The sequence below is a fragment of the Eptesicus fuscus genome, chromosome 10, assembly GCF_027574615.1.
Source record: "Eptesicus fuscus isolate TK198812 chromosome 10, DD_ASM_mEF_20220401, whole genome shotgun sequence".
In the NCBI taxonomy this organism is placed as follows: domain Eukaryota; kingdom Metazoa; phylum Chordata; class Mammalia; order Chiroptera; family Vespertilionidae; genus Eptesicus; species Eptesicus fuscus.
Genome location: NC_072482.1, coordinates 95682012 through 95708824, shown reverse-complemented (window position 1 = coordinate 95708824; position 26813 = coordinate 95682012). Strand labels below are relative to the sequence as shown.

Here is a 26813-nt window from a genome sequence, read left to right as displayed (position 1 = left end):
GGCTACAGCCACAGAGAGCAAGGTTTCCCAGGTAACAGAGGAAGCCAAGCTTTCCGCAAGCTGTTGCAGGCCTGAGCCTCCACTCAAGCTACAAAGTTTCAATTATAGAAGGTAAACAAATTCAAACAAATGGCAGCACAGAACAGCGGAGCTTGAGAGAGCAAGCCAGGGTTGCCGGCGGCAACAGGGGAAGCAAAGCTTTCCGCACACCCTGTCCAGGCCCAGCCTCTGCTTAAGGCTACAAAATTTCAATTATAGAAGATGAATTAACTGCCACAGAAATGGCTGCCACCCCAGAGGGAGCAGCAGGCTTGGCTCTGTTCCAGGCTACAAAGTTTCAATTGTAGAAGGAAAATAAATTCCAGATTCCTGGGCCTCTGCTTGGGTTGCCAGGGGGCGTGGCTGACCTGCAAACCACCACAGGCCCCTCGCTCAGGCCGCTCCATGCCCCAAGGGAACCCCCACCCTGATCTGGGACACCCTTCAGGGAAAACCAGCTGGCCCCCACCCCTGCACCAGGCCTCTATCCTATCTAATAAAAGAGTAATATGCAGATTGACCATCACTCCAACACACAATATGGTTTCCCCCATGTGGTCAAAGATCCTGCCCCCATGTGGACACAAAATGGCCACCACAAGATGGCCAGCAGGAGAGGGCAGTTGGGAGGCACCTGGCCTGCAAGGGAGGGCAGTTGGGAGGGACCAGGCCTGCAAGGGAGGGCAGTTGGGAGGGACCATGCCTGCAAGGGAGGGCAGTTGGAGGTGATCAACCCTGCAGGAGAGGGCAGTTAGGGGTGACCAGGCCGGCAGAGGAGGGAAGCTGGGGGCAAACAGGCTGGCAGGGGAGCAGTTAAGCATCAACCAGGCTGGCAGCGGAGTGGTTAGGGGGTGATCAGGCTGGCAGGCAGAAGCGGTTAGGGGCAATCAGGAAGGCAGGCAGGCAAGCAGTTGGGAGCCAGCAGTCCTGGATTGTGAGAGGGATGTCCGAATTTCGTGCACCGGGCTTCTAGTTATATCTATAAAACTGGAAGCTTATTTAAATATATATATTTATAAGAAATTTATTATCTAGACTTGTCAAATCTAGGTAAATACATGACTATTTTATTATTTTCTATCCTTGATTATTTGCAGTTTTCAAAATGTGAAAAACAATGAAAATAAAACATGAGGTTCAATGGGAGCTTCATTAGATTTAAAAGAGTTAATGAGGAAGCTGGATATAAAATAAATATAAAAACACTTATTAAAATAGATGCACAGTATAAACACGAAGTGATAAAGTGTGTTACTACAAGCGAAGACACTAAAAACAGGAGAATTTTTTTCTAAGTGAGGTACATGCCCATTGCAATTTCAAAGAAGTATTTCACTTTTGCATATTATTCAAAGGTCACCTGGGAGGTTAAACTGATAAAAAGTTGAAATGTAAAATCAATGTTCTGAATAGGAACTAACAGGAGAGATTACCCTCATCGGTTTCTAAACATATTACCAAGTTATAATAATTAAAATCATGTTACATTGGTTAAACATTCCTCTCAAATATCTGAGTATTATGTGTTATTATAATACAAAAGAGTAACAAATCAGTGGGCAGCAGAACACGGCTCTCTCTCTCTCTCTCTTTCTCTGGCTCTCTCTCTCTCTCTGGAAAAATTAAGTAGTTATCTGGCAAATAGTTTTTCGAGATCTTTCCAAAATACTCTGTCCTCAACTGTCCTGAATCCCTACTAATCACCAATTAAACCAGCCCCAGGACAATGGAGTCACAATCTTGGAGGGTAGGGCCCAGGAGTCAGTAGTTTTAAGCTCCCCGGGTGACTCCAATTTGCAACCTGAGACCCACAGCCTTGGGGGTTGCCAACCATTTCTAATATGTGTGGTGAACGGGTTTCGGAGGAGCAGAGCTACAACGATCCTCTCATCCCGCGTCAGGTGAGGGGGTGGCAGGTGAGACCCGAGAACTGGGACCCCCGGGGCTGGGCCGCAGGAGGGAGAAGAGCGGCCAGGCCCTGCAGGTGGCCAAGTCAGTCAGACCTTCACCAGAGTCTCCGGAGGCTTCCACTCTCTAACCCACCAATTCGGCTCCAGAGGTGGTATTTCAAGGGGCTGTGTTAAAATGCATCCATTTAAGGAAGACGAAGAAAACAAGGAAAGGAGCGCATTGCCAACCTGCTGTGTCCAGGGGAGGGTCGGAGGGTCGGAGGGCCGGAGGTCGCAGGCGGAGGTGGCAGGTGGCCGGATGGAGCCTGCCCTGGCAGCTCAGGGGCCAGGCAGCATCACCCTGGGCAGGACGCCCCTCCGCACAGGCCCGCTCACCCCAACCCGCAGACGGGGCCAGTGGAGACAGCCGTTCCCCCAAGGAGCACATGCCTGGGCGTGGCAGGAAGCCCACGCGGACACGGGGAGAAATGCAACCGCACGTTCGGCGCCAGCTGGAATCCATCTCCTTTCGAGTCAGCGTTAGCAGGAATCCACGCTGACCATAAAGACACGGATGTGAATGGCGAACCTGCTGAGGCAGAGAACTTGTATGCATACGTGCATGACCCCTGGACGCAGACAATGGGGTGGAGGAGGCCTGGGGCAGGGGCAGGGGCAGGCTAGAAGGGGTCCATGGGAGGAAAGGGGACATATGTAATACTTCCAACAGCAGAGATTAAAAATAAAGTAAAATGCTGCTGAATCACTTGCTCTGAGAACTTTTCTCTGAGAATGGGGCGCAGGGACGGCCTGAGCTCCCTATGGGATTGACGGGCTGCGTCCCTGGTGAGAAGGAGATGTGTGTGACGGTCAGCTTTCAACAACAGATGCCAAGAAACTAGAAAGAAGTCTGAACATCAATCAACAGAAATACTAGCCTTTGAGAACGGCTAAACCGACTCTCCTCTCCGCGTAAGCTTCCTGCCTGCCTTACATGTACTTCCTTGTTCCACTGTCTGTTTTCTTTCTGATCCCTCAAGTTTCTTTTCCAAGCCTGTGTCTTTACATGTTATTGGGAGTCAATTAAAATTGGTCGAGGGACACATTATACATAAATATGTAAATAAAATGTTTGAGATCATTTTCCTCACAAAATATACTTTTTTTTTCTTTTTATATTTTAAAGAGAGATGGATAAAAGTCACCGTTAGATAATGGAAAGGAAACTCACAGCGTGGGGAGCCAGACTTGCGATAGAAATGCCTTAGGTCATTTAGAATAGAGTGTGAAAATTAAAAGCATTACAAGTAAGACAAGTCAAGCCAAGAAAGAAACAGACGAAAGTCTTGAAAAGACCTTTCAAAAAAGAGGCTAATCAAATGTCAAATAAAGATATTTTAAAAGTTTTAAACTTCACTGGTCACAATAAAATAAGTAACAAATCCACAATGAGATAACATTATGCACCCACTAGAATTTCTAAAATGCAAAATAAAGAAAATGCCAATTTTTGGTGAGACTACAAAGCAAATGGCCCTCTCTCAGAGCTGGCAGAGATTAAGTTTAAAAATTCAGTTTGGAAACACTTTTGATGTAGTTACTAAAAGCTAACAAATGCATACCCGAGGACCCAGCAATTCCCAGGGATATATCCTTGGACATTCATGCATATGTTCTCTAAAAATGTACTAGAATTTCCTTAGTAGCAGTACTTTGTAGCAGTCCTAACCTCGAATTCACACAAAGGCGCATCAGCAGAGGGACGGGTAATTGGAATCTTCACAGATGAAAATACTATCCAGTGATGAGTATGATCCACAGTCACATGCAGAGACATTTGTGAGAATCTCACAGATACAGTGCTGACCCAGAGCCAGACACGAAACGACGGCCTATTTTGTGATTCCGTGTACATAAGCACAAATCTGTCGTCAGGGGTCAGGGCTTGAGGAGGACCTGGCAGTGACCGGACAGGCCTGAGGGGCTCTGGGCTTGGTGATGCCTGTTGATCTGGGTGCTGGCTAAACCAGTGTGTTTGGTTTTATGTTTACCAACTGATACACGTACACTGTGTGTTTTCTATTTACATACTAGAGGCCCGGTGCATGAATTTGTGCACTGATGGGGTCCCGCCAGCCTGCGCCCAATGGGGGCCACAGGCATTCTGGTAGTTCTGCCATTTGGTCAATTTGCATATTACCCTTTTATTATATAGGGTTATACATCAACCAAAGTTTATAAAAAAGCATCAAGAGAAGACTTGTCTGAGTCAGGAAAATCTAGAAAAAGAGGTTCCATTTCTTGCTCTGCCATTTAATGTGTCCCCAAATCACAACAGCAAAAAGTTAAATTGTCTTAGATTTATATGCTAAGTGGGGAAAAAACAGTCTGCCTGCCTCCTCATAGGATTGGTTGGAAAGCCACATGGATAAATGACCTGTCTTCTGAAATATTAAAATAAAGCATATATAAAGCTGCTATCATTAATACACATGGAGCATTCAAAGCAAATAGAAAGATATTTGATATAACTTAGTGTAATTACTTATAAAGAGTCATGTAATAACCCTCTGACCAACTGGAGAAAAAATAAATCAAAATTTTTACCTCGAAAAGCTTTAAAACAGGCGTCCTCAAACTACGGCCCGCGGGCCACATGCGGGTGTTTTTGCCGTTTTGTTTTTTTACTTCAAAATAAGCTATGTGCAGTGTGCATAGGAATTTGTTCATAGATTTTTTTAAACTATAGTCCGGCCCTCCAACGGTCTGAGGGACAGTGAACTGGCCCCCTGTTTAAAAAGTTTGAGGACCCCTGCTTTAAAATAACAAATGGGAAAAAAGCCTAAACCTTTTCCCATAATCTTAGCTCAGAGAAAGTTTGCTAAGCCAAATCATTTTAACGTTTTACAATGAGCATATATAACATTCATAATAAGCTAATTAAAATATGGCATAAAACATTTTAAATTAATCTAATTCCTATATTTCATATTTGCATAACACCATTAGCATTTTCTTGAAGCTGCTAATTCAAAGATGATTGTCTCATTATAGGATAAAACATTGTCATTTATTAATTCATTTGACCAAAAACAAAAAGTACCTACTACGTGCTGGGAACTTTTCTAGAGCTGGAGATCCAGCAGTGACTAAACAGTGACAATTCCCTGCCCCCCGAGGAGCTTACCCTGCAGTGGGAGAAGACATGAGGTGTACTAAGTTAATACGAAAGGGTGAGAAGTATTTATGAGAAAATGCAAAACGGAGAGTAGATAGGCGTGCTGGATGGAGGGGGTGATTAAGGAGTTGAAAATTTAAATAGTCAGGGAAGTTTTCACTAAGAAGTTAGTTTTTGGACAAAATGAAAGGATCACACGATGGTAATATGTAGGGGAAATGCATTTCAGGCAGAGGGAACAGGAGGGGCAAAGATTCTGAGGCAGCCATGCAAACTGGTGGATTCAGGAAACTGTAAGGGGTCCGTTGTGGGTGGAACAGAATGAGCGAGGGAGCAAGTACTGAGATTGATGGATAAAGACGATATGGCAGCTACATTAGGGCCTCACAGGAGGGTAAGAACTTTAGCTTTTACTCTGAGTGAGATGAGGAGCCACCGAGGGTTGGAGATGAGCCATGTCATGATCGGGCTGCGTTGAAAGGGATCTTCTGGGCTCCTAAATGGAGGAGGGTGGTTATGAAAAATCCAAACTAGAAATAAAGATCAATTAGAGGAACAGAAAAGAGGAACACAATGAGATAAGAAGAAAGGGTAGAATGGCCTTCCTTCATTCATCAGACATTTGAGTGCACTGTTAGGTGCTGGTTGGGAGGAGAGAAATGAGTTAGACACAGATTCTGCCCGCACGGGGGATGCCCACGAGGAGATCAAACACATGCAGAAATCACTCCAATACACAGAAGAATGCAATGAACGAAGGGCAAGTTTTCATGTTGGTTGGCAAAGGGGGCGGGTGGTGTGGATTGAAGCAGCTGGCAGCAAAAACATAAGCTCCATGATGGCATGCGTCCCGCCCCTTCCAGACGGCCAGATGCCAGCACCTGAAACAGTGCTTGGCCCCGTGACCAGAACACATTTGTTACCCAATGACCGAGCGATTGCCGTGGGCAGATATGTAGGGAGAAGGGCACCGAGCAAACGCAGCAACATACGCAAAACCACAGCCATGAAGAGCTCCAGTCCAACTTGGCAGAAGCGAGTGAGCGGAGTGGGGATGCAGTCAGAGCCAGAGAGCAGGGTCAGGTCAGCGCGGGCCCTGCGGCGCTGCCCGGACTGCGGCTTCGGTAAGATCAGGTAAGATCAGAGGGCCGCAAGCCTTCAGCAGCGGGAGGAGCACACGGAGCTGGGAGGAGGAGTGTGGGCGAGGACTGCCCATGAAGGCGGCCAACCGCGGGGTGGATGGAGTCCCGCGACCAGAGTGGAGGCTGCTGTGAGAACCTCCTCTGAAGGCGGCCAGGCCTCCACCCGGCCAGTGCCCTGGCCCCTGCGCCAGGAGCACCTTCACCGCACTGAGTGTCTGTAGATGCGTGTTTATCTGTACGGGGATTACCTCCTTTTCTTCACTAGAAACCGGCAGTACCCGTGGAGGACACCTGTCTTCACCCCCCAATTCCCTCGTCTCCTTCACTCCCGCCATGAAGCACCTGAGGCTTCAGCTGCGCACAGAGCTAACCGTCAGACTGCGTCTCTCCGCCGCGCCTGCAGCCGGCTGAGGCCACGGGATGAAGGTTTGGTGAAGGTTTGGCAATGGACGTGAGCAGAAGTGGCCCGTGCACCTTCTGCCGCACCCCTGCCCCGTCCAGGTCCAGGGAAGCGCTCGCTCTCCTTTCCTGCCTGTCTCTTCCTGCAGGCGGCTCCTCCCCCGTTCTCCCTGCGGGACACAGCTGTTGGAGAGTATGCCCTTTTGGGACTAGAGACCTTTCTTAGGCCTTTTTCATGATTGGGAGGGTGCGGGGGCGGGAGGCAAGAGTGTCTGTAAGGATCTATCTGTGGGGCGCGGCTACAGAGTTTGGACAGGTTCAAGCCTCGGACTGATGAGAGGGCACAGTCCTCTCGTGGCCACATGCAAGTCCCAGCCTGGAGGGCAGGGCCCTCCCAGCACCATGATAGCCAACAGCTGTGGTTGTGGGCTTGAACCTATGGTCCGAACACGTGGCCCACGTGCCTGAGTGATAGAGGCTGCAGGTAAACAAAGCCTGATCAGGTGCATGTAACTGAGGAGGATCGAAACCCACGAGAATGTTGTAAACATCCTGACCAGCCCTTGCTTTGCCTCGTGGCATCGGCTATAAAATAAAGACACGGCTTGTAGTCCGTGGCGCTGCTGGGTCCCCATCAGGAAAGCAGCGTCCCACCGAGACCCAGCTTTCCTTCTCTCATCTGTCTTTTCTAATCCTTCACCACCCCCTCTCAGGGTCACCGAACCTGGCTGAGCTGGCGGGACGTAAGGCGCCCGGGGCTGAGCATGCCATGGCCGTGCCGGCTCCCCACACCTGTCTTTCACTGGCTTTTCCAAAAACAAAAGAGCCAGGCCTCTGAATAAATGCTGTCCAGTGGCGTGTGAGTGCGCTGCAGGACGGTGCTGGGTCGGGCAGTACAGGAAGTCCTCTGCTTCCTCTTGCCTCCTCCCCCAGGGCAGGGGCTCGGCCCGGGTGGCGGTGAGCCCGCCCTGACCCCGGGCGTCATCCCACAGGACGTGAAGCCAGAAGAGCCCCCTGTCCCTGGACCTATCTCGTGTGGAAGGCGGGCCCAGCCTCCCTGGACGGTGTACGGGCTTGGACTTGCGTATGTGAGAGAAGCAACTTCCATCCCAGTTACGCTGTCATCGTTTGGTCTCTGTTAACAGCAGCCCAATCAGCACCTTAACACATCGCTTATCAATACTGACCGTCACGACTACGTGTTGAATGAACATGATTGTAAGTAGAAAAGTTACTATGTAAGTAAACTAATAAATATTTTCCCCATTCCCCTGAGCGTTGAGCATAACACATTTATAGTATATGGGAAAATAGTCATATAAAGCTTCAACTGCAGGGAAGTTCTGTGTCAGGGCCTGGGGCCCGGACCCTAACTGGCTTCGTCACAGGTAGATTGGCAAGCACAGCATTCACTCCCTGTGCGCTGAGAGGAAGCCAGGACACGCTCCGCTAGCTGCTGGTTTCTGAGTCCGGCTGTCACACCACACACACGGCCTTTGCCGGGAAAGGACTATAAAAGCTTCGCACTCAGTGTCACCGCATCTTCTCAGGCAAACATCGTCACCAGACGAGGGTGAGTTTTCTGCCGTGGGACGGCGGCCGCTGCTTGTGTTAATGTAGAGCGCAGCCACCATTTCAAGGGAGTCTGGGAACTACGTGCTCGTGAAGAGCAACACTTGACACTGGGATTGAAAACATTTGCATCTGCACGTATTATTTTGTAAATAATTATTTTGTAAATAAGTTTGTGTCTTCGTGTTTAAACTTGGACTTTAAATAAGGATGCCTGCTTGCACAGCCCAGCTGATCAAATGTGCTTACGGTCAGGTTCCTGAGCTTCCATCCCTGGAGCACTGGATCCAGTGAATCCACAGGAGGCGCCCAGAGCTCCCCCCCCCCCCGGGGAGAGGCGCCCAGAGCTCCCGGCAGAGGCCTGTGTGTGTGTTGGGAGAGCACTGGAATGTGACCGTCAGTCAGCCACGTGCTGGGATGAGGAGCTGAAGGCAGCCCTAACCAGGAGATGGTGTGGGAGCGGCTTTAGGAACAAGGACTTGTCATCAGGCTGGACACTGGCCTATTGTTTTCTGAATAAAGATAAACCTCAAGAAAAGAGGGGCGTGTTGACTTGATAATGACAAAAGGTCCGTACTGTTGAAAACAGAAACGTTGACATGTAAATACTGAAAATGAAAAAATACTATTTCCTACACCGCTGACGTTGTTGTGTATGAACAGGATTGTCCGTCTTCCTTTGATCGAGACCTTACTATTGCTGTGGGTGGTGGTTTTCCTTGGAGTATAAGTACAGGGCTTTGTCTCGCTGATCCTAAATTCCCAGAACTCTGCGTAACAACTTATTAGCTTCACTTAGAAAGGACGTGTTGATTAAAGGAATAAGTGAATGGCTGAATAATGTTTGCATCCAATAGTTATGATTTCCACTAAATCAAGTGAAACAATTACCCATCATGTTTTAAAGATCCCAGTAGAAAAACACATATTAAACAAAGATTTTCTTTTAAAAATATGAAAACAGGATAATTTCTGTCAAATAAGTTGCTTATAAAGAAGGCTGCTTCATAATCAAGTTTTTTTTTTTTCTTTTTGAGTCTTTTAAGCACACTTATTACATTTGGCAATACTGAAATATTTGATTTTCCAGAACTATGACTTTAGTGTAAAGTCTTTTAAAAAATAAACATGATTATGAACATGAGTTTAGAACAACAGAGAAAGAATCTGACCAATATTTTTTAGGTCTGTGAAAAAATATAACATTGAAAAATCACTAAGATTATAACCATGAGCTTGAACAGTGATGGTTTTTGGTATTTGCTGATCAGTAGTCATCTTGGCTTCCATGACCACCTATTTACATAAAATACACACAAAGAACTGAAGCTACAACTAGCGGAGTTTTCATCTATTTTCAATGATTTTTAACTATTGTAAATCAACTGACCCACATTCCAATGAATGTCATCTGTGTAGCAATGTGGAAATCTGGCTGGGGGGCCTAAAGGTATTCTGTCATTCATGTTTTCATTAAGAATGTGGTTTCAGAATAGGTATTAGTTTTGCAACATTTATGGAAAACAAATACTGTGACACTGGAAAGCAATACCATTCACTTAACTTAATGAGTTGCTATGCAATGAGTCAGATCTTCCCAGAGTGTAAGTTATACAATTTGAAAGCTGCATTATTTAATATCTCCCAGACAGGTGCTCGATCAGTGGTAACCTAATTTAAAACTGTTCACGTAAGAAGGCTTAAAAACAAAACAAAATAAAAAAACCCCTATTACACAGGTAGCTAAATCACTTGTTTCTTTCCCCCCTTCAACAGTATTAAAACTATTTCAACTACCTCAAATAATAAAAATGAGATATGAGTTGTATTAATAGCCAGCGATACTTGAACTGAAGCTTGAACTTTTAAAAATTTGTCATTTAAAAGGTGTCTTGAAATACACATATTCAGTTGCCTTTCACTATTCTAACAGGCTGATAAGCATTTTGTAAGAAAGAGTGTTGTCAGAATAAAATGCTAGGATAATTCTGACATTTCCTAGGTTGAATTGATGAGATTTCTGATCGTAGGTTATCTAATGAGTTTATGATTCCAGCTCATAAGCACTTGTCAAATTTGAAGGAGAATTTAAGATTTCTAAGAACTAATAATAATAATGAGAAAAAGAAGAAGAAGAAGAAGAAGAAGAAGAAGAAGAAGAAGAAGAAGAAAGCTAATAAAAAAAGATTTCTAAGAACTCACCGGCTTGCGATAAGCCTTTGGCCTAGTGGGGCTACTTTAGAGGACAGTAAATTAAAGGGGGTCTTGTTCCTTCATCAATAGGAATTGATGAATAATCTGGGTGTCCTAGAGACCACACGTTGTTAGGGATGTGCTTATAAATGCACACAATGTACCACTTGCTCAAGACCCTTTCCAATAACCTGGCCGGGGCCTCCACACCGTTGGGTACCGTCTGCTGCGGCAGAGACCACCCAGGACAGGGGCTCAGAGTCCCCGGGCGGCCGGCGGCCGCTGTAACCTGGTGCGGGCGGGATCGCAGTGGCTGCATTCAGTTCGGGAGGGTCACTTACGACTGAGTTTTTCATCATGGCTTTGACTGTGAAGCCCTCAGAAACCAGGGAGTGAGGCGGGTGCGCCAGGAGCGGCTGCTGCGCCTGCAGCTTGGTCCTCCTCTTCGGCATCTTGTCTGGGCATTTGTTCGCGCTCAGGGTCTCTTTTTCTGCCACCATCTTCCTAGAAAATGTCTTGCTCTCATAAAACGTGTAGTAAAAAAATCAAGTGGGTTTTGCGGACGTGAGGATGGGGTCGGGGGAAACGTAAAAAGGCGCGCTCGTGGTAGAAATTCAACCCTTCCCAGTGCCCAGGTTGGTGGAGATGTTTGGCAGCTCCCAGGTGAAGGGAGTTGAGGGGAGGGGAGGGGCGGGAAGAGCGCAGGACCTTGGCCGGTGCTGCAACGAGCTTCCAAAGGTTAGCCTCCTGTTGCTAAGCGACGCGTCAACACTGCGGTCGGTGGCTCCACCCCCAGTGACGTACGTTTCCTGGGACTTAACCCGGAAGTGCGGCCGACCGCGGGCGGCGGGCGGCGTGAGGAGAAACTGTGCGCTCGAACTACGACTCCCAGAAGGCCGTGGGCTGCTCCCGGTCTGCGCGTGCGTCCTCCGACGGCCGGGCGCCGGGGCGGGGAGTCCGGGCGGACTGAAGCCCGGAGCGCTCCGCCTGAGGGAGGCGCGGGCGGGCGCCCGAGCGCGCAGAGGCCCCCTCTTGCCCAGCAGTGCGCACCTGCCCGTGACCATGATCGGTACGTGGTGCCTGTCAGGTACAGCCTCTCTGCGCCGCCCTGCGCCCGGCCGGGGCGCCGCGCCGGTCCTCGGAGGACGGGGATCCCAGGGCGCCCCCCTCCCGCCCTCAGGTGCCAACTGTCAGCGGCGGCGCGGCGGTGTCCGCGCCCCCTCCAGCCCGCGCCGCCGGCCTCCGGGTGCCCGCGGGGCTGCGGAGACTGGGGTGCTGCTGTCAGCCCCCGCGCACCCCGGTCTGACAGGCTGTCCCCCTGACAACTCGGCGAGGGGACCTGGCGCGCCGGGGCACCCCCGCCCCCGGGGACGCCAGCCCCTTGGCCCCAGGACGGCGCGCCGCCTGCCAGGCCCGGGGTGGGCGCTGCCCCCCGCTCAGCACGCGGGCCCCGGGGCCGCTCCACTGTCCGCTGTGGGGGCCTCGCCGCTCTTTAACCTTTTGCACTCGGATGTCGAGTGTGACTCGACACGGTTAGCATCGGTAGCAGCTCTGTTTATACTCTTTGAATGTATCAATAATTTGAAATATAAAAAAATCCAAATAAATAAGTTTGTATGAAAAGAAACTCCAGTTTTTTATTCTACTACCGTGCTTTGTAAAATCTGGGGTATTTTAAAAAATTAAATCCTGAGTAGAATGAAGGAATCGAGAAAAAAGCAAGCGAGTGCAAAGGGTTAAACTCAGGCGGGAGCCTGTGATGAGGGCGGGGAGCCGGCGTTCCCGCAGGTGGATCTGCACTCTCGTCCCACGAGTTTTCCCGCCATCTCCCGGGGCGGCCGGGGAGGAGGGATTCAGAGGCCCCAGCAGCGAGGATGAAACTTTGTGCGTGAAGAATGGGCCTGGCGTCTCGTTAGGGAAAAGGCAGGACCAGCGGCCGTCAGGGAGGAGGCGCTGGCAGGGCTGCGGCTGTCGGTCAGGTCAGCGCGGCCAGGTCAGCGCGCGGTGTCACCACGTTCTGGGCGGGTAACCAGGCGGGATTTTGGGGGAAATTAGTGGAAATGCACCGCGTGGCTAGAACACGCCGCTTCCCGGTGCCCGCCATGAACTATTAGGGGAGTTTATTATGACAGAGCCTTGCTCTAGACTATGTGCCAGTTTGGTGAGCTTATTTGGGGATTATTTCCAATAAGCGCCATTTGTGAAACACTTTTTAAAAATATATATTTTATTGATTTTTCTACAGAGAGGAAGGGAGAGGGATAGAGAGTTAGAAACATGGGTCAGCTGCCTCCTACACACCTCCCACTGGGGATGCGCCCGCAACCAAGGTACATGCCCTTGACCAGAATCGAACCCGGGACCCTTTAGTCCGCAGGCCGGCGCTCTACCCACTGAGCCAAACCAGTCAGGACTATGAAACGCTTTTGATTTCCACTAATGCATCTGAAGTCAGATGTAGTGTGATTTTAGTTCAACGTAATCCAGGGCATGATTAATTTAAAAAGAAACCAATTTATGATAAAGCTATAGATAAAGACAGGGACTTAAGATCTAAAAATCATCTCTTAATGCCAAATTAAGTATCTAATAAATGATTACATAAATATTAGGATGAAATTTGTTTAGGCAGTTTTGTTTAGTTTTCTGTGTGGTTTTTTTTATTTTTATTTAGAGACACAAGAAGAAAGTATGACCTTGGGATTTGATGATTAGACAGTTATCTGTAACTGGTAATGACATGAAGGGTTTAAAGTGGGTTTTTAAAAGTTTCTTTTCATCCCCTGGCCAGTTCGCTCAGTGGTTGGTGCACCGGCCTGTGGACTGAAGGGTTGCAAGCTCGATTGCGGTCGGAAGCATGTACCTAGGTTGCAGGCTCCATCCCTGTAGGGACGCTCGCAGGAAGCAACCAGTTTGCGTGTCTCTCTCTCACATTGATGTTTCTCTCTCTCTGTCTCCCCCCACCTTCCTCTCTCTTTAAAAGTCAATGAGAAAAATATCCTCAAGGATGAGGATTAACAACAAAAAAATGTTTTTGTCATATTCCAGTTTTTAATGGTGTCAATTACAACGTAGGTAATTAAATGTATGTCCCATCCTAAGAAAAGTACCTTACCTACAACAAGCTGGAGGGCAATGTGCAATGAATTATTTCTATAACTAGTTGCATGGCTGATGACTGTCGGCAGGCACATTTTAACAAAGATCCTCATTGCCCGTGGGGCCTGGTTGTGTTGGATAGTGGTGAGGGTGCGTGGGAATGGGAGCCGGGGAGGGGAGGTTTGGAGGGAGGGGGTTCCAGTTGCTGTGACCGCTTTGGAGCCAGGATAGGCATTACAGTTTACACGCAGCGATGAGCTGGATCCAAATGCACATGGCTACACACCTGGGGATTGTCTTTTCTGTGTAAACACCTGGGCTACTCAGAACTTGCCCGTTTCACGTCTGTGCTCTCGGCCATTGCCACACCTCCTTTCATGCAAAGAGCACCCTCCCACTTTCTTTATGTCTTAGCTCGCTTTGGAGGAAAAACAAGTGGGCTGCTTGGTAGAACGGGAGTAAGGTATTACCTCTCAACCAACACAGTTATCTTGGCACCGAGACTGTTTCAAAGCGTGTACATTTCTCACTTGAATAATGACTGATATGTTAAATGCCCTGACCTAGACAGCTACAGAAACACAATTTAACCGGCGTCTGAAAAATGATGACTGTGAGAAGTATGGAGAAGGACTGCAAGGTAATATAAGCAGAATGGAAAAACCTTTAAGAAAATTCAACTTGGAACAATGTCATTTTGGCACCTCTATATTTTTTATTTGAGCCCCTTTAACCTTGACTTCCCCCCACCCTCCTTCCCACCTGGTAACCACCAAACTACTGTCTGTGTGTGTGAGGTTTGTTTCTTTTCCTTGTTTGTTCATTTGCTGTTTTCAGTTTTATATCCCACCTATGAGTGACATCAGATGGTGCTTGGCTTTTTCTCTCTAATTTATTTCCCTTAGCGTGATATTCGGATGCTCCATCCATGTTGTTGTAAGTGGCGGTTTTTCATCTTTTCTGATGATATGCTGGGTAGTATTTCATTGTGTTTTTGGGTCATATCTTCTTTATCCAGTCATCTATTGAGGCACACTTTGGTTTTCATGTCCTGGTCGCCTTGAATAATGCTGCAGTGAACATAGGAGTGCCTATATCTTTGCAAATAAATGTCTTCAAACATGTCTGGGAGATACTCAGGGATTCTGGGTGATGTGGTAACCCTATTCTTAACTTTTTGGGAACCTCCATACTGTTTTTCATGGTGGCTGCACCAGTTTACATTCTCATCAACAGTGAATGAGAACTCCCTCTTCTCCACAGCCTCTCCAGCACTTGTAATTGAATTGTTGATGATAGCCGGTCTAGCAGGTGTGAGGGGTATCTCATTTTGGTCTTGATTTGCATTTCCCTAATAGCTAGTGATGTTGAGCATCTTGGCCTGTCTCTGTTGGCCTTTGTATGTCTTCTTGGGAGACGTGGCTGTTTAGGTCCTCTGCCCATTTTTTAAACTGGATTTTAAATTTTTGTTGTTGTTAAGTTATATGAGTTCTTTATATATTTTGATATTAACTCCTTATTGGAGGTGGGTGTTGTGTGAAAATATCTTCTCCCATTCAGTTGGTTGGCCTCTATTAAAAATAGATCTCACCCTTTTAAAAAAAATAGCAATTCTTTGTATTTCAATGTTTTTAATTTTTTTTGGTCTTTTTAAAAAATGTGTTTAACAATTTTATAGTGATATTTGTGGCATAGTGTCAGATATTAAAGTAAATGGGTAGCCCTGGCCAGTTTGGCTCAAATAATTGCAGCATCCTCTCATATACCAAAAGGTGACGGGTCTGATTCCCAGTCAGGGCTCCAGGGGAGGCATTCTATCAATGTTTCTCTCTCTTTCATCAATAAAAAAATAAAACAAAACCGTTATTTAAAAATTAAATTAATAAAATAAAGTGCATGGATATGTGTACAACAGTGTTGCCAGTATTGAACTTCAAATTCAACGTCTTATTCTTTAAAAAGATTTTGATTTAAAAGAACACAATAACTAGAACAGAGTCTCCTCTGTACCTTGTTTAACTTACCCTCTCCTAGAAGACTTACATGTCTGCATGTACAGATCTACCCCCTGATAATTCCTGCCTAGTCTTTCATTTTATGGATGTACATAAATTATGCAAATAGTCTCCAGTAAATGAGCCTTCAGTAAGTTTACAGACAATTGTTATCATCAGGAATGTTTGTGTCTATATCATTTTATTTGCATATGTTAGCATATATGTAAAGTAAGAACCTTATTACAGTGTCTGGGTAGGTTTTCTAGATGAAGCCTTTGTAAGATTTTGAACTTTGCAAAGTATTTCCGGTTGTCCTAAAGCAAATCACTCTCTTCTACACTCCTGTCTACCACAACTAGGTAGCAGAGACCTGCCCTGCCCCTCTGGGCGGAAAGATTATAGAAAGACATCCCCCCAGAGCACCTACTGGGTCTCCTCTTCCCTTTACACCCGCTCCTCAACCCCAGGTCCGCGCCTTCGAGCAGCGCCCAGCTGCACAGCTGTCCTCGGAGGCCCTGACCTCCTACAGTGTTTGTAGGACTGCCCATTCCCCCGTGTCCTATAAACTTTATTTTGCCTTATGATAGGTGGAAGAACAGTGTGTTTTAATTTGTGAAGTGAATTCATGAAGGAAAACCTCTCACTTCTCATAACACATTACTTTCATGAAAGCAGATGCAAGCATTGAGCACCTACTGTGTGCCGTCCTGCTCCAGGTGCCAGGGATACATGAGTGGGGAAACACACACACACACACACACACACACACACACACACACACACACACACACACACAATGCCTGCCATCGTGAATGGGCATTCTACCTTCACTGTTTGCCCACAAATCTAGATATTTGTTTTCAAGCTTGTAGGTGGTGAACTGTCAGCTCTCAGAATTGCTGTTTCTGGTTGAAGATACTGTGTGCTGCTACCCGTCCTGCCATTTCAGTGATCTCCGATGAAGGGTGACCTACAGCCATGCGCCCGTCGTAGGCTCGAAAGCCTCTACGTATGGCGAGTAGACGTGTGTCACACAAGAAGTTCTACTACATTTTTGCATAGAAGATTTTGCATAATTATGTACAGTCCTTTGAGTCCAAAGGCTCCAAAAGAATGACCCCATGCCCTTTTCAATCTTGGAACTATTTCTAAGGGCTTTTTTTGAAGTCTGCATTTTTTTTGAAACCTCATAGCTTCATCGCTTGGAAAGGAGACAATGAAAGTACTTTGTACTGAGGTACGCAAATCCATTTCTACCTCCAAAGCGTCTTTGAAAAATGCAAAAAGGAAAAACTCGCCTCACTTCAAAATGCTTCATATTCATGAAAGCAGTTTCGATGCAGAATTCTTTACTCTGTTCGCTTTGAGTTCTTTGATCAGTGAAAATTGTTTCTTACCTGCTGTTTCTTCAGCCTTTAATTGAGGCCCAGTGCTTATTCGGTGTTTCTGTTTTAATTTGCATTTAATGAGCTCATTTTAAATGTTCCTTTGTAGTTAGCTGAATGGTTTCTCTCTTAGGTTTGTGATATTAAAGAAAGAGATTTGTGTGACAGTTGGCTGGTTTATGTTGCAGCTCGCCTCCCTGGCTTACGTCCCTCACCCGATAGGAGGGAATCTTGGTTAAAAGGAATTGCATTAATGCATCTATTTCCCCCAGTTCCGTGCGTTCCCATTGTCCAGGACTTCCGCCAGGTTATTCAAACAACTGTTTTCCCTAAACAGAAAACGTTCTTCCTTGGATTCATAGGTATTTCAGTTCAATCATGATTTCGGTGTCATTTCTTTCCAAGATAGTGGGCCAGGTGGCGCTGTGCAGGAGGGCCAGGAATGATGGTGTCTGGGTATCTACTGGGTGTGGGGAAGGACGCGGAGAAATGTAAGATACAGAGAAATACTTGGTAACTCTCCAAAGTTATTCACCAGAAGTGCTACCGCCCTCAGAGAGCTTGTGCTGTAGCCGGACAGGGAAACGCATGTTCGGGGGAAGGGTTCTCCTGTCTCCCCACGGAAGAAGAGTCATTAGAAAGAAATGTCTGTGTGAACACACCCACTCTTCACACCTCTCCTTCACAGCACACCATCCCACGTCTCCCTTCTTTTGCTCGCGTGATTCTCTCAGCTCTGAGGCCTTTCCTGTCTAAAGCGCACCTAGAAACCTCTGTGCGTGCCTCAAGACCCCTTTCAAATGACCAGCCTTCTAGGACGTTTTCTTTGAGCTCTCTCCACCTGGCCCCACCTTCCACCCCTTCCTCAGTCTGAAGCAATGGACTCCTTTAGAATCAACTAAGAAATTAGCAACTACTGCCCGGCCCTCGTGGCTCAGTGGTTGAGCGTCGAGGTCACGGTTCAATTCCCAGGTCAGGGCACATGCCCAGGTTGTGGGCTCGATTCCCAGTGTGGAGCGTGCAGGAGGCAGCTGATCCATGATTCTCTCTCATCATTGATGTTTCTCTCTCTCTCTCTCCCTCTCTTCTCTCTCTGAAATCAATATAAATAGATTTAAACAAAAAGAAATTAGCAACTACTATTTGTTAGGTCCTCACTCCTGGAGTAGAAAGTGTAGAGAAAAATAAACAGTAGGTTCCACCATGAAAGTTTGCACAGGGAAGCCCTGGAGAGGGCAGCTGAGCCCAGGCCCCCTGTTTCCCGGGGCCTTTGACTGTCCCCTAAGAACAGGGAGGAGTGAGCTGGATGGAGGCAGCAGTCTGAACTGGGGGTGGGGCTGGGGCGGGAGGAGAGGATCCAGGAGCCCAGGGAGTGGGGAGGGCATGTGATGAGGCCGAGGCTAGAGAAGGAGGCTGGCGCCAGGCTAGGGCCTGGTGTGGGAGCAGTGTCAGGAGGGTGGGTTTTTACTTGGTAGCAAGGAGTCAGCCATTGAGCCGCTGTGAACCGGCGGGCATTATGAACGGGTGGTGTTCGGGAGGGAGGTCTGTGGCCACATGGGCAGCTGCAGGGTACCCCACACGTGCCAACAGTGCCCAGAAGTCCCAGGAACCACTCGTCGCCTCTGCTTTCTCTCAAGTGGGAGATGGGCGGCCATGGAGAGTGGCAGGGTGTGGGGCAGGGGATGGCTCTTCTCAGGTGATGACATGGGTCTGATATGTCACTAACTCGTCTCTAATCAAGGGCCACACTTCTTAAAAAATTGTTCTTATTTCTGTAGAAGGTGTTATCTTTTATTGACAGGTATGCTTTTACTCACGGTACTCAAGCTTTAAAGTTATTTATGTTCCATAAATAACCCGTATCTCCTTTGATCTGTGGCTCATGACGCTTAGTGTTCTGTTTACAGTTTCTCCCCTAAATGTGAGGACAGTGTCGCTGTAGTTGGAGCCACTGAGTGATCCACTCCAGTGCAGTTGCCTGCGGTATCTGCATAACATATGTGCCCGGCCATGTGTTGAGAACATCCTTGAACAAATGTTGGGTGTTTTTTTGTTTTGTTTTGTTTTTATGATTTATTCAATATACTTGTAAGGGTTCCTCATCCAGGATAATGTCAGATTCCTTAATGTTGGAAGAGAGAAAAATCACTATGTACAATATATAGAACCTTACCCACCTCACCCTCATCAAATTAGGAAAAAAAATTACTGATTTAGGGAGCCAAGTAATGTTGGTGTTCCAGTGGAGATATTTCATTATTTGTCTTCATGATTGATGAGTGTACCAGTGCTTCCTTTTATTAAATGTTTAGGAGTCTCAGTGCATAAATACGATGACCTGAGAGGAAGCCCCATGTAACTGCCTGGGGGTTTTGTAAGCCTATTCTTCAGAGCAGATCCATCTTCCAGACCCTGGGAAGATCGGAGTTAGACATCCGAAACTCACGCCGCGCTGTTAGTATCCTGGACACACAGACCGAAAGGGTGTGCTGTTTGTGTTTCTGAGGTGAGCGTCCGTTTAGCATCCACCTGTACCCCGCCCCCCTTCTCTTCACTTTTTCTTCCCACGTTCCTCGATTTTCTCAGAAGCTGGGATTTCCCATTTCCCTCTAGCTCACGGGGCAGCTGGTGTCTGGACAATGATGAGGTGAGCTCTTCTCTGCTTGCCACCGTTGCCACCAGTTTCCCCGGCTCCACTGCTGGTAGAAAGTGTGTCCCAGGTCGTGACGGGAGTGGTGTGACTGCCCAGACCAGGGGCCACCGCGCCCCTCGCCACAGGGAGCTGTCTGAGCACCCCGTGCGGGCCGGGCTCCGTGTGCTTCAGGAGACTCAGGCCTGCCTCCAGCTCCTTTTCCTTTCGCCCGAGTTTTGGGGAGAGGTGAGCTTTGGGCTGACCAGAGGCTCGAGTAGGCCTACTGCCTGGAGAAAGAAAGGTTTCAGAAAAAGAACTCACGCTCTAGATCTCCTCTCTGCCCTTGAACACGGGCTCAGGGTCCTTGGCAGCTCCCTGGCGTGTCCTCAGACTGAGAGGGGTGGATGTAAGCACCCCCAGGCAGCGGCCTGTGGGGGCTGCTGACAGGCATCAGTGGGCAGCCACCCCTGGACCCGGAGAGGTACCTGTGACAACACTAAAGATGCCAAATGGAGGCGCCTGCGTTCGCGGTGTTGGATAGGAGCTGCGTGTGTTCGCCGCGCAGGCATTGTGGACATGAGTATATGGCTCACATGGTGGAGATCTGGTGCGTGCTTCCACTCTTCGTTTAGGAATCGGTGAAGCCCCAGCCAGCGGTCGGAAAGGGAATTTCTTCCTTCATCGTGGTCCTCTCCAGAGCTTTCTCCTTTCCTTCTTGTCCTTTCTGTATATGCGTGTGGCACATGCAGTTTCTCACTACCTGCAGCGTTTCCATCATATGTGTTGATCTTTCCCCCCATCAGCTCAATTTCAAGGCAATCACCACATGGTCTCAGTGTGTGATGCCAGAGCCGTATGCTGGGTCCCACGTGTGTCTTCGAGCGCTGGCCAGCACTGCGCACTGCAGATCATTGTAGCACTATTTGGGGGGCGAGGGGGGGAGGGGGCGGGGAGAGAGGAGAGGAAGGATCTCGAATAATTTCTATTTGGGGCTTAATTATCTAAGGAGCTTCTTTATTGGGTCTAGTCACAGTTGTCACCTTCCTTTGTGTATAAATTTATTGAAAAATCTCTTCTGACTTCTGCAGCCAATTTAATTATTATAAATAATTAGAATGCGAGGTAAGCTGGTAAGGGTGGCTATGCCATTTGAGGTCAGGTTTCTGGAGGGGACATGATTTTTTTCTTTTTGTCCTTAAGTAATGACGACAACAGGGTGAATAATGTTAATGCCCTGAGGCTGATGAATATGTGTGAATTCTTTAATGGTTAAGAAGTTGTTTTTAAAAAGTATTAACATCAGAGCTTCGTTACTCTCACTTAAAACCAGCTTGCATTGATTGCCACTCACATATGAAATCTATTGGGAGGTATAACCGAAATTATTATCTTTGGGTTGTGGGATGTTTTTTTCATTGTGATTTTCTGTTTTTCAGATCTTCAACATTAAGCATATCATATTTTAGAAATACAGTCAATGTTATAGACGCAGTTTTAAAGCTAGGACAAATGCATGGCCACTGCAATTCACGCAGAACTGATGATACTTTCGTGACAAATTATGGGCGACAAATAATGGCGGTGCCTGGAGGGGTCTCAGGCTGGGTCATGGAGCAGTGGTCCCCGGAAGACTGACTCACTGCCCCAGCGCAGACTGTTCAGTGTGCTGCTGGCCACCGAGACGCCGTGGCTGCTCTGGTTTCCCGTGCTGCCGTAACAGTTACCACACCTTTGGTGGCTGAAGCAGCACAAAGCTCTCCTGACCTCTGAGGCCACGGTCACAGGAGGTGCTCGTGGGCATCCCGCAGGGCGGGAGCTGTGCTCTGCGTGTGACGGGAAGTGTGACTTCCCCAGCAGCACGGGGCCCGGCAAAGCAGGGCCAGTGGCCGTTTCATTCTTCTTTCCCCTTTAACAGTTCACTGGCACCGCAGCCAGAGCGCTGCTGCGGGGGAGTTTAACACCCTCTTGCCCTTGGTAAGCAGTAACTAGTCTGGCCTAGTTATTTTCTTGGTTGAAAATTACACCGTTAGATGTTTTAAATAAATTCTAGTCAAGTTATAAAGGACAAAAAAAGAACAAGATTGTGTAGCTTAATCTGCTTCCCTTTTTTAAAAAAACGATGACAGTATAGAATTTGGTTCCATGAGGCAGTTTTAGCTGAAATATTGGGGAAGTGTTTCATTACACATCATTAGTGCAGTCAGGAGAAACTCGCAGGGAAATATGGAGTACATTTTTAAAACAGGTGCAGAATTTGATTTGTAAGAAAAGGAAAAGTTGCATTTTTCTTGGAAAAAGGTAAGAAAATAAATATGAACTTCAGCCAGCCTTGTTGGAGAGGGTGCGTTGCAGGACCTGTGACGGGCGCAAGTCTGCGTGTGTCAGCGAGGAAGCCACGTGTAGGGAAGACGCTGAGGACACGGCAGAGCACGGCCATCCGGAGGGAGGCTGTGGTGGAAGCGTCCCTCCCCTGGAGTCTCGTGGGCACCCCTGTGCTGGGCAGGAGCAGCTGACGGGGATGGAGCACCAGGCGTGTGGAGGAGCTAATGTTGAGGGATCGGGGCGAAGGGCAGGGAGGGGGTGACCCTGTGCCAGGCTGCAGAGCTCGGGTTTTGCCCCGTGAGTAATGAGGAACTCACTTGGTCTTAATGCCAGGAAGGGGCATGATCAAATTTATTTTTAGAAAGAGCTTCGGCAGCGGGCCACATGCCATCTCACTCGGTGACTTTGGTTGACAGACGTGATGACAGTGCTCGCCCGGTGTGTCCCGACTCAGTGAAGAGCAGCAGGTCCACACAGCTGAGCGCTGGAGTCCAGGCCCACTCGCAGAGGACGTGGACGTCAGTGCCCGCAGTCCTCCGGGGCGAGGGACAGACGTGGTGAACGCGGCTCCTCTGTGACAGTGACAGAGAGAGTGGCAGGGCCTGTGGCTGAACGTGGGGCGTGAATTCAAACAGAAAAACAAATGAAACGGGCAGGAGCTCAATTCCACAGTCTTGCGTCGACTGCAGGCCTCCTGCATGGATCTCGGGCTATTCCGACACGGCACTGGCGTCATCCAGTCAGGGGACCTGGTCCATCCCAGGTGGGCGGACGTCAGAGTGTCCTGACAGGGCCATCTTCCTGCAAGCGTTTCAAGACTTCCTCTCATTCCCTCTCAATGCTGCGAGTTTCGTGGCCCACGTCCTTCTTGAGGGAAGAGATGCGCTTGTGCTTAGTGGTGGTCAGATCGGTGACTGAATCAGAGGAGAGGAGCCCCTTGTCTTCTCTCATTTTGTCTTCTCTCGCATCCCTTCCTGCGTCTGCGGTGGGGGTACCACGTTAGCAGAGTCCACGCTGTGCTGACACTGGCCTTGGGGTGAGGCCTCACTGCATTCACCTTTGTGACCCCGAGCCAGCAGCATCCCAGTGAGCCCCGAGATGGATGGAAGAATTAGTAAGCGGGGGTAGGGACTGCTCTGGTGTGACTGGCGTACTAAGTATGTTAAAATGCTGCGTCGTCTGAGAAGATGATTCATTAATTGTGGGAGAGTTTCGTCTGTCACATTTTCCCGGGCGAGGATGGAGCCAGCACAGGACGATGCCTTTCTCACTTCCCACCGACTGTTCCTCCCCGCCGTTCTCTAATGCGAGCCCCGGGAGGGAGCCACTCCGTTATTGTAATTCTGGAATGAGCCGGATTTTAAAGCCGTTGCTCTATGCAAGATGTTTGGAGTATAAATGACGGGCGCCTTGTCTCTTGTCCACCTTTAGCTTTAACTTTACGACAAATGTGCGTTGGCTTCTGTGAGGCCTGAACTTCCTGTTCCCCTAAGGCGGCTTTCTCCGTGGAGTGCGCTCAGGGCAACATATGCTCAGGCTGCCAAGTGATTACAATATCCCTAAAAGCTCCATAATCACATTACTGAGGCTAAATGTTAAAGACTCTGATTTTCCTTGATCCCATCTTCTCGATTAAGTTCAGGCTGCCGCATGATTGATGGAAGAAGCCCACAGGCCAAAGTCAAGGGGAGCATGCGTGCAGGCCTGGAGCCTGCACAGCAACTTCAGGGCAGTGTCATTCGGGGCGGGGTGGGGGGGTCCATTTGAATTATGCTGAGGCATTTCTTTAATGGGCAAATGGATTTGTTTTCATGCTCTTAGCGTTCCACGGGCTCTGATGTCATCCCCACAGCCCTTTACGGATGCTCGCGCCCCTCCTCCACCCTGCGGACAGGACTCGCAACCACAGAAAGTCCCAGTGCGACCACCAAGGACCCGTGTTGGGGGTTGACAAGTGCTCTAAAGACTTCCTTTCACATGTCTGTGAGACAGGTGTAATTTTGAGCCGGTTTTGAAATTATGGGTAGTTTGGGCGTGGTTGCAAGCACAGCCCAGCAGTGTCTTTGTGCCCGCACGTCTCCCGCCTGCCCCAGGGCCACAGCGTCACTCACTCAGGGTGACTCAGAGCCCTGTGATGAGCAGCTATCCCCCCTCCGGCTCCCAGCGGGCAGAGATGCGCCGTCCAGCAAATTCACGTCTGTGCTTGTTCTCAAAACCCACGCATTTTTCTTTGTAATGAATCGTGGAGGCCAGTGAATAGGAAATTTTTGAAGCAACGTGAATCTCCCTAGGTTTTAGCAGTTTGTTCTAAGCATTCACATTACAAAGCAATAAACCTAGAGCACTGACCCGGCACAGGGACACTCAGCTGGAAGGCTGGACAGAACCCTGAAGTCGTTGGATGTTGGCGCTTATCATTCTACTTCCAACATGTTATTCCATCCTCTTAAGTTGTTTTTATTTGCTTCTAACAGTGAGAAGTCATAGCTAATAGACAAATCTTATGCGGTTAACTATACAATAAGCACTTTGAGTCATTTTATTAGATTTCTGAAGGTGAATTTTGAACCCTAAATACTTTGCTTTGGTAGGATTTTTGATAATGGAAAATAAAATTATATTTGTCAGCTCTTTAATTCCCTGGATCTGACATACTTTTCCTGCCTTCTCTCCCCTTTGGCAGAGACCTAACCTTATAAATAATGGTCTTTTAGCTGTTTTTTGCTTCCATGATAATAGGCTTATTGGTTGGCTGGTTGGTTGGTTGATTGATTGATTGATTGATCAATGGTACTTCTGAAAATCAGGCTTGGAATTAAACATATATACATGTTGCCCATGGCTAGTAGTACTCCTTATTCATGCCCCTCCTCATCCAGGCTTATTTCAAATCACCCTTCCCCTAAACTAGAGCATAGCAATCACTCATATACTGAACATTTCTTCTCCACACGATAATGCAGTGGTGGTGGTGGGTAATAACGGTTCCCCTTTAGGCGTTTTGCTCTGGGACACTGGAACTGAAGTGAGGAATTTCGTTTTATGTGGATGGAGTTCTCATAGGAGAACCCATAGATGTAGGATTCTAGAAGATAGGAACTTGATCCTGATTTTCACATTGATATGCTAACTATTTCTCTTGTTTGCATCAAAGACTCTAAGATGAGTAGCTTCAGCTTTAGCACATCAGGTATGGGGATGGTTCAAGCCAGAGATAAGCATGTTGGGTCTGAGAATTGATTTTTTACTCTACTTACAAAGTAATAAGTTTGCCTGCTAATGTATCATGGGTACTGGCAGAAGATATAAGAACCATGGGTCAGATAAAGAACTTATTACTTATAACACAGCAAATTGCATAAGCATTATCATATTTATACCAGTTTCTTTGCCCCCAAATTCCACAGGGGTGATGTCATGTGCCCAGATGGATTCTAGGTATGTAGCGGGTTTTCATTGAACATGGGTCCATTTACTGAGCTTGCAGAATCCACCAGTTCTATAGCGAGCAGTCAGCAAACCTTCCCCATATCTGGGGATAAACATGCTGTCATTTCCTAAGGTTGTCCGATGCATCAGCAACCCCGAGAGATGGCCCAGGTGGAAGGGAAGTCAGAGGGACATGCAGGAGAGGGTAAGAGGCCTAAAGAAAACTCTCTCACAAAATAACCATCAGTTTTTGCTACACCATCTTCACTTGTGATGAATTTTCACATAAGTATGCCACTCCATGGTCACTCTGATTAATTGGGCCACCAGAGACTGGAACCAAATCCATTCCACTTGTCTCATATAGCATTTAATTCGAGCTGTGATCAATAGGATCCCAAGAGCAGGATGAGGCCAACTTGCAATATTGATTCCATTTATCTGCCTCCCCACCACACCCCAGGGTCTCTGACTCAGCCCATGTTGACTAAATCCCAGGCAGAGACCAGTAGGTCTTAATTAAGACAGTCTAATTCAATTATGTTATCTGTTATGACTCCTACAAGGAGTTTGTAATGACTTGTTGACCTTTGGTGTCATTGCCAATAATAACAGAGGGAAATAGATGGTCCAGAAAGCAACTCTCATACCCAGTAGAGAGCCATTTCGTGGTCCACAGTCCCCCACACAGAGAGCCCTGGTCACTCTCGTTTGGAATCTGCTGCTACACTTGATTTGGATCACCTTTACCTGGTTTGATTAAGCCACACAGACAGTATTCTGAGTAGCTGCAGGCTTGGTTGCCTGAGGTGAGAGTAGAGGGAAGACAGTGACCAGGTGGTGTGGAGGGAGACAGCTGCTTCCTGTCAGTGAGCCGGCACTTTACGGCTGGTTTCAAACAGCTGCCGGATGGGGCTCAAGAAAAGGAACGTCTCAGGTCGGTGGCCCTCTAGAAGCAAGGTCATCCTTATGGACACCCCTGCACAGCTGTGAGGACTCCTCGACTCAACACCCCCACACATTGCCTTTCTGTTGGGCAGAAGGCCTCTGCCCCATTGTCCTGGCAATATGATTTTACCCAGACACGGGACCCTGGGCCAGAGACCACCAGCAGCATGAAGCTCAGCACATCGGTATCAGCATCCTTGCCCGCACTGGTCCAGATGGATGCCTTGGATGTGGCTGAGTTTGCATTGCCACTGAGGAGCTCTGAGCTTGGGGTACTCACTGCTTTTATAGCAAGCAGTAACCAAGCCTCTCTTTGTCCAGGGGAGAGGTAGCCTTATCTCTCATCTGCAAAAGCAGCCTGAGAAATGGCCCATGTAAAACTGCAGTCAGGCCCTCGCCGTCTGGGCATACCCAGTAGATATGAAGGGTTTCAGCGGCCGAGGAAGTCTGCTCCCCCTGAGGAGCGGCCTTAGCCGCCGATGGTGTATTGGAGCCGGCAGCATTGTTTGCACAGCTGCCCGGGTGGGGGCAGGCCCATGGTTGAAACCACAGGCTATCCGATTTTTGGCCTTTGGGTTAGTGAAATAAT

The 26813-nt window shown here is 47.9% G+C and overlaps 2 protein-coding genes across 5 annotated transcripts in view; one reads left to right on the top strand and one right to left on the bottom strand.

Moving 5' to 3' along the window:
• PACRG (parkin coregulated) overlaps positions 1-11132 on the bottom strand; it is a 322109-nt gene extending 310977 nt beyond the window's left edge. Inside the window, exon 1 of one of the 2 annotated variants that reach the window (XM_054722617.1) lies at positions 10754-11132. In XM_054722617.1, coding sequence (XP_054578592.1) covers positions 10754-10912 — 159 coding nt within the window. In that variant the 5' untranslated portion in view covers positions 10913-11132. The remainder of the gene's footprint in view (positions 1-10753) is intronic. The other variant, XM_054722616.1, reaches the window with a different exon arrangement.
• PRKN (parkin RBR E3 ubiquitin protein ligase) overlaps positions 11058-26813 on the top strand; it is a 534126-nt gene continuing 518370 nt past the window's right edge. For 2 of the 3 annotated variants that reach the window (XM_054722614.1, XM_028132921.2), the window contains exon 1: positions 11058-11499. In XM_054722614.1, the coding sequence (XP_054578589.1) occupies positions 11058-11499 (442 nt within the window). The remainder of the gene's footprint in view (positions 11500-26813) is intronic. The other variant, XM_054722613.1, reaches the window with a different exon arrangement.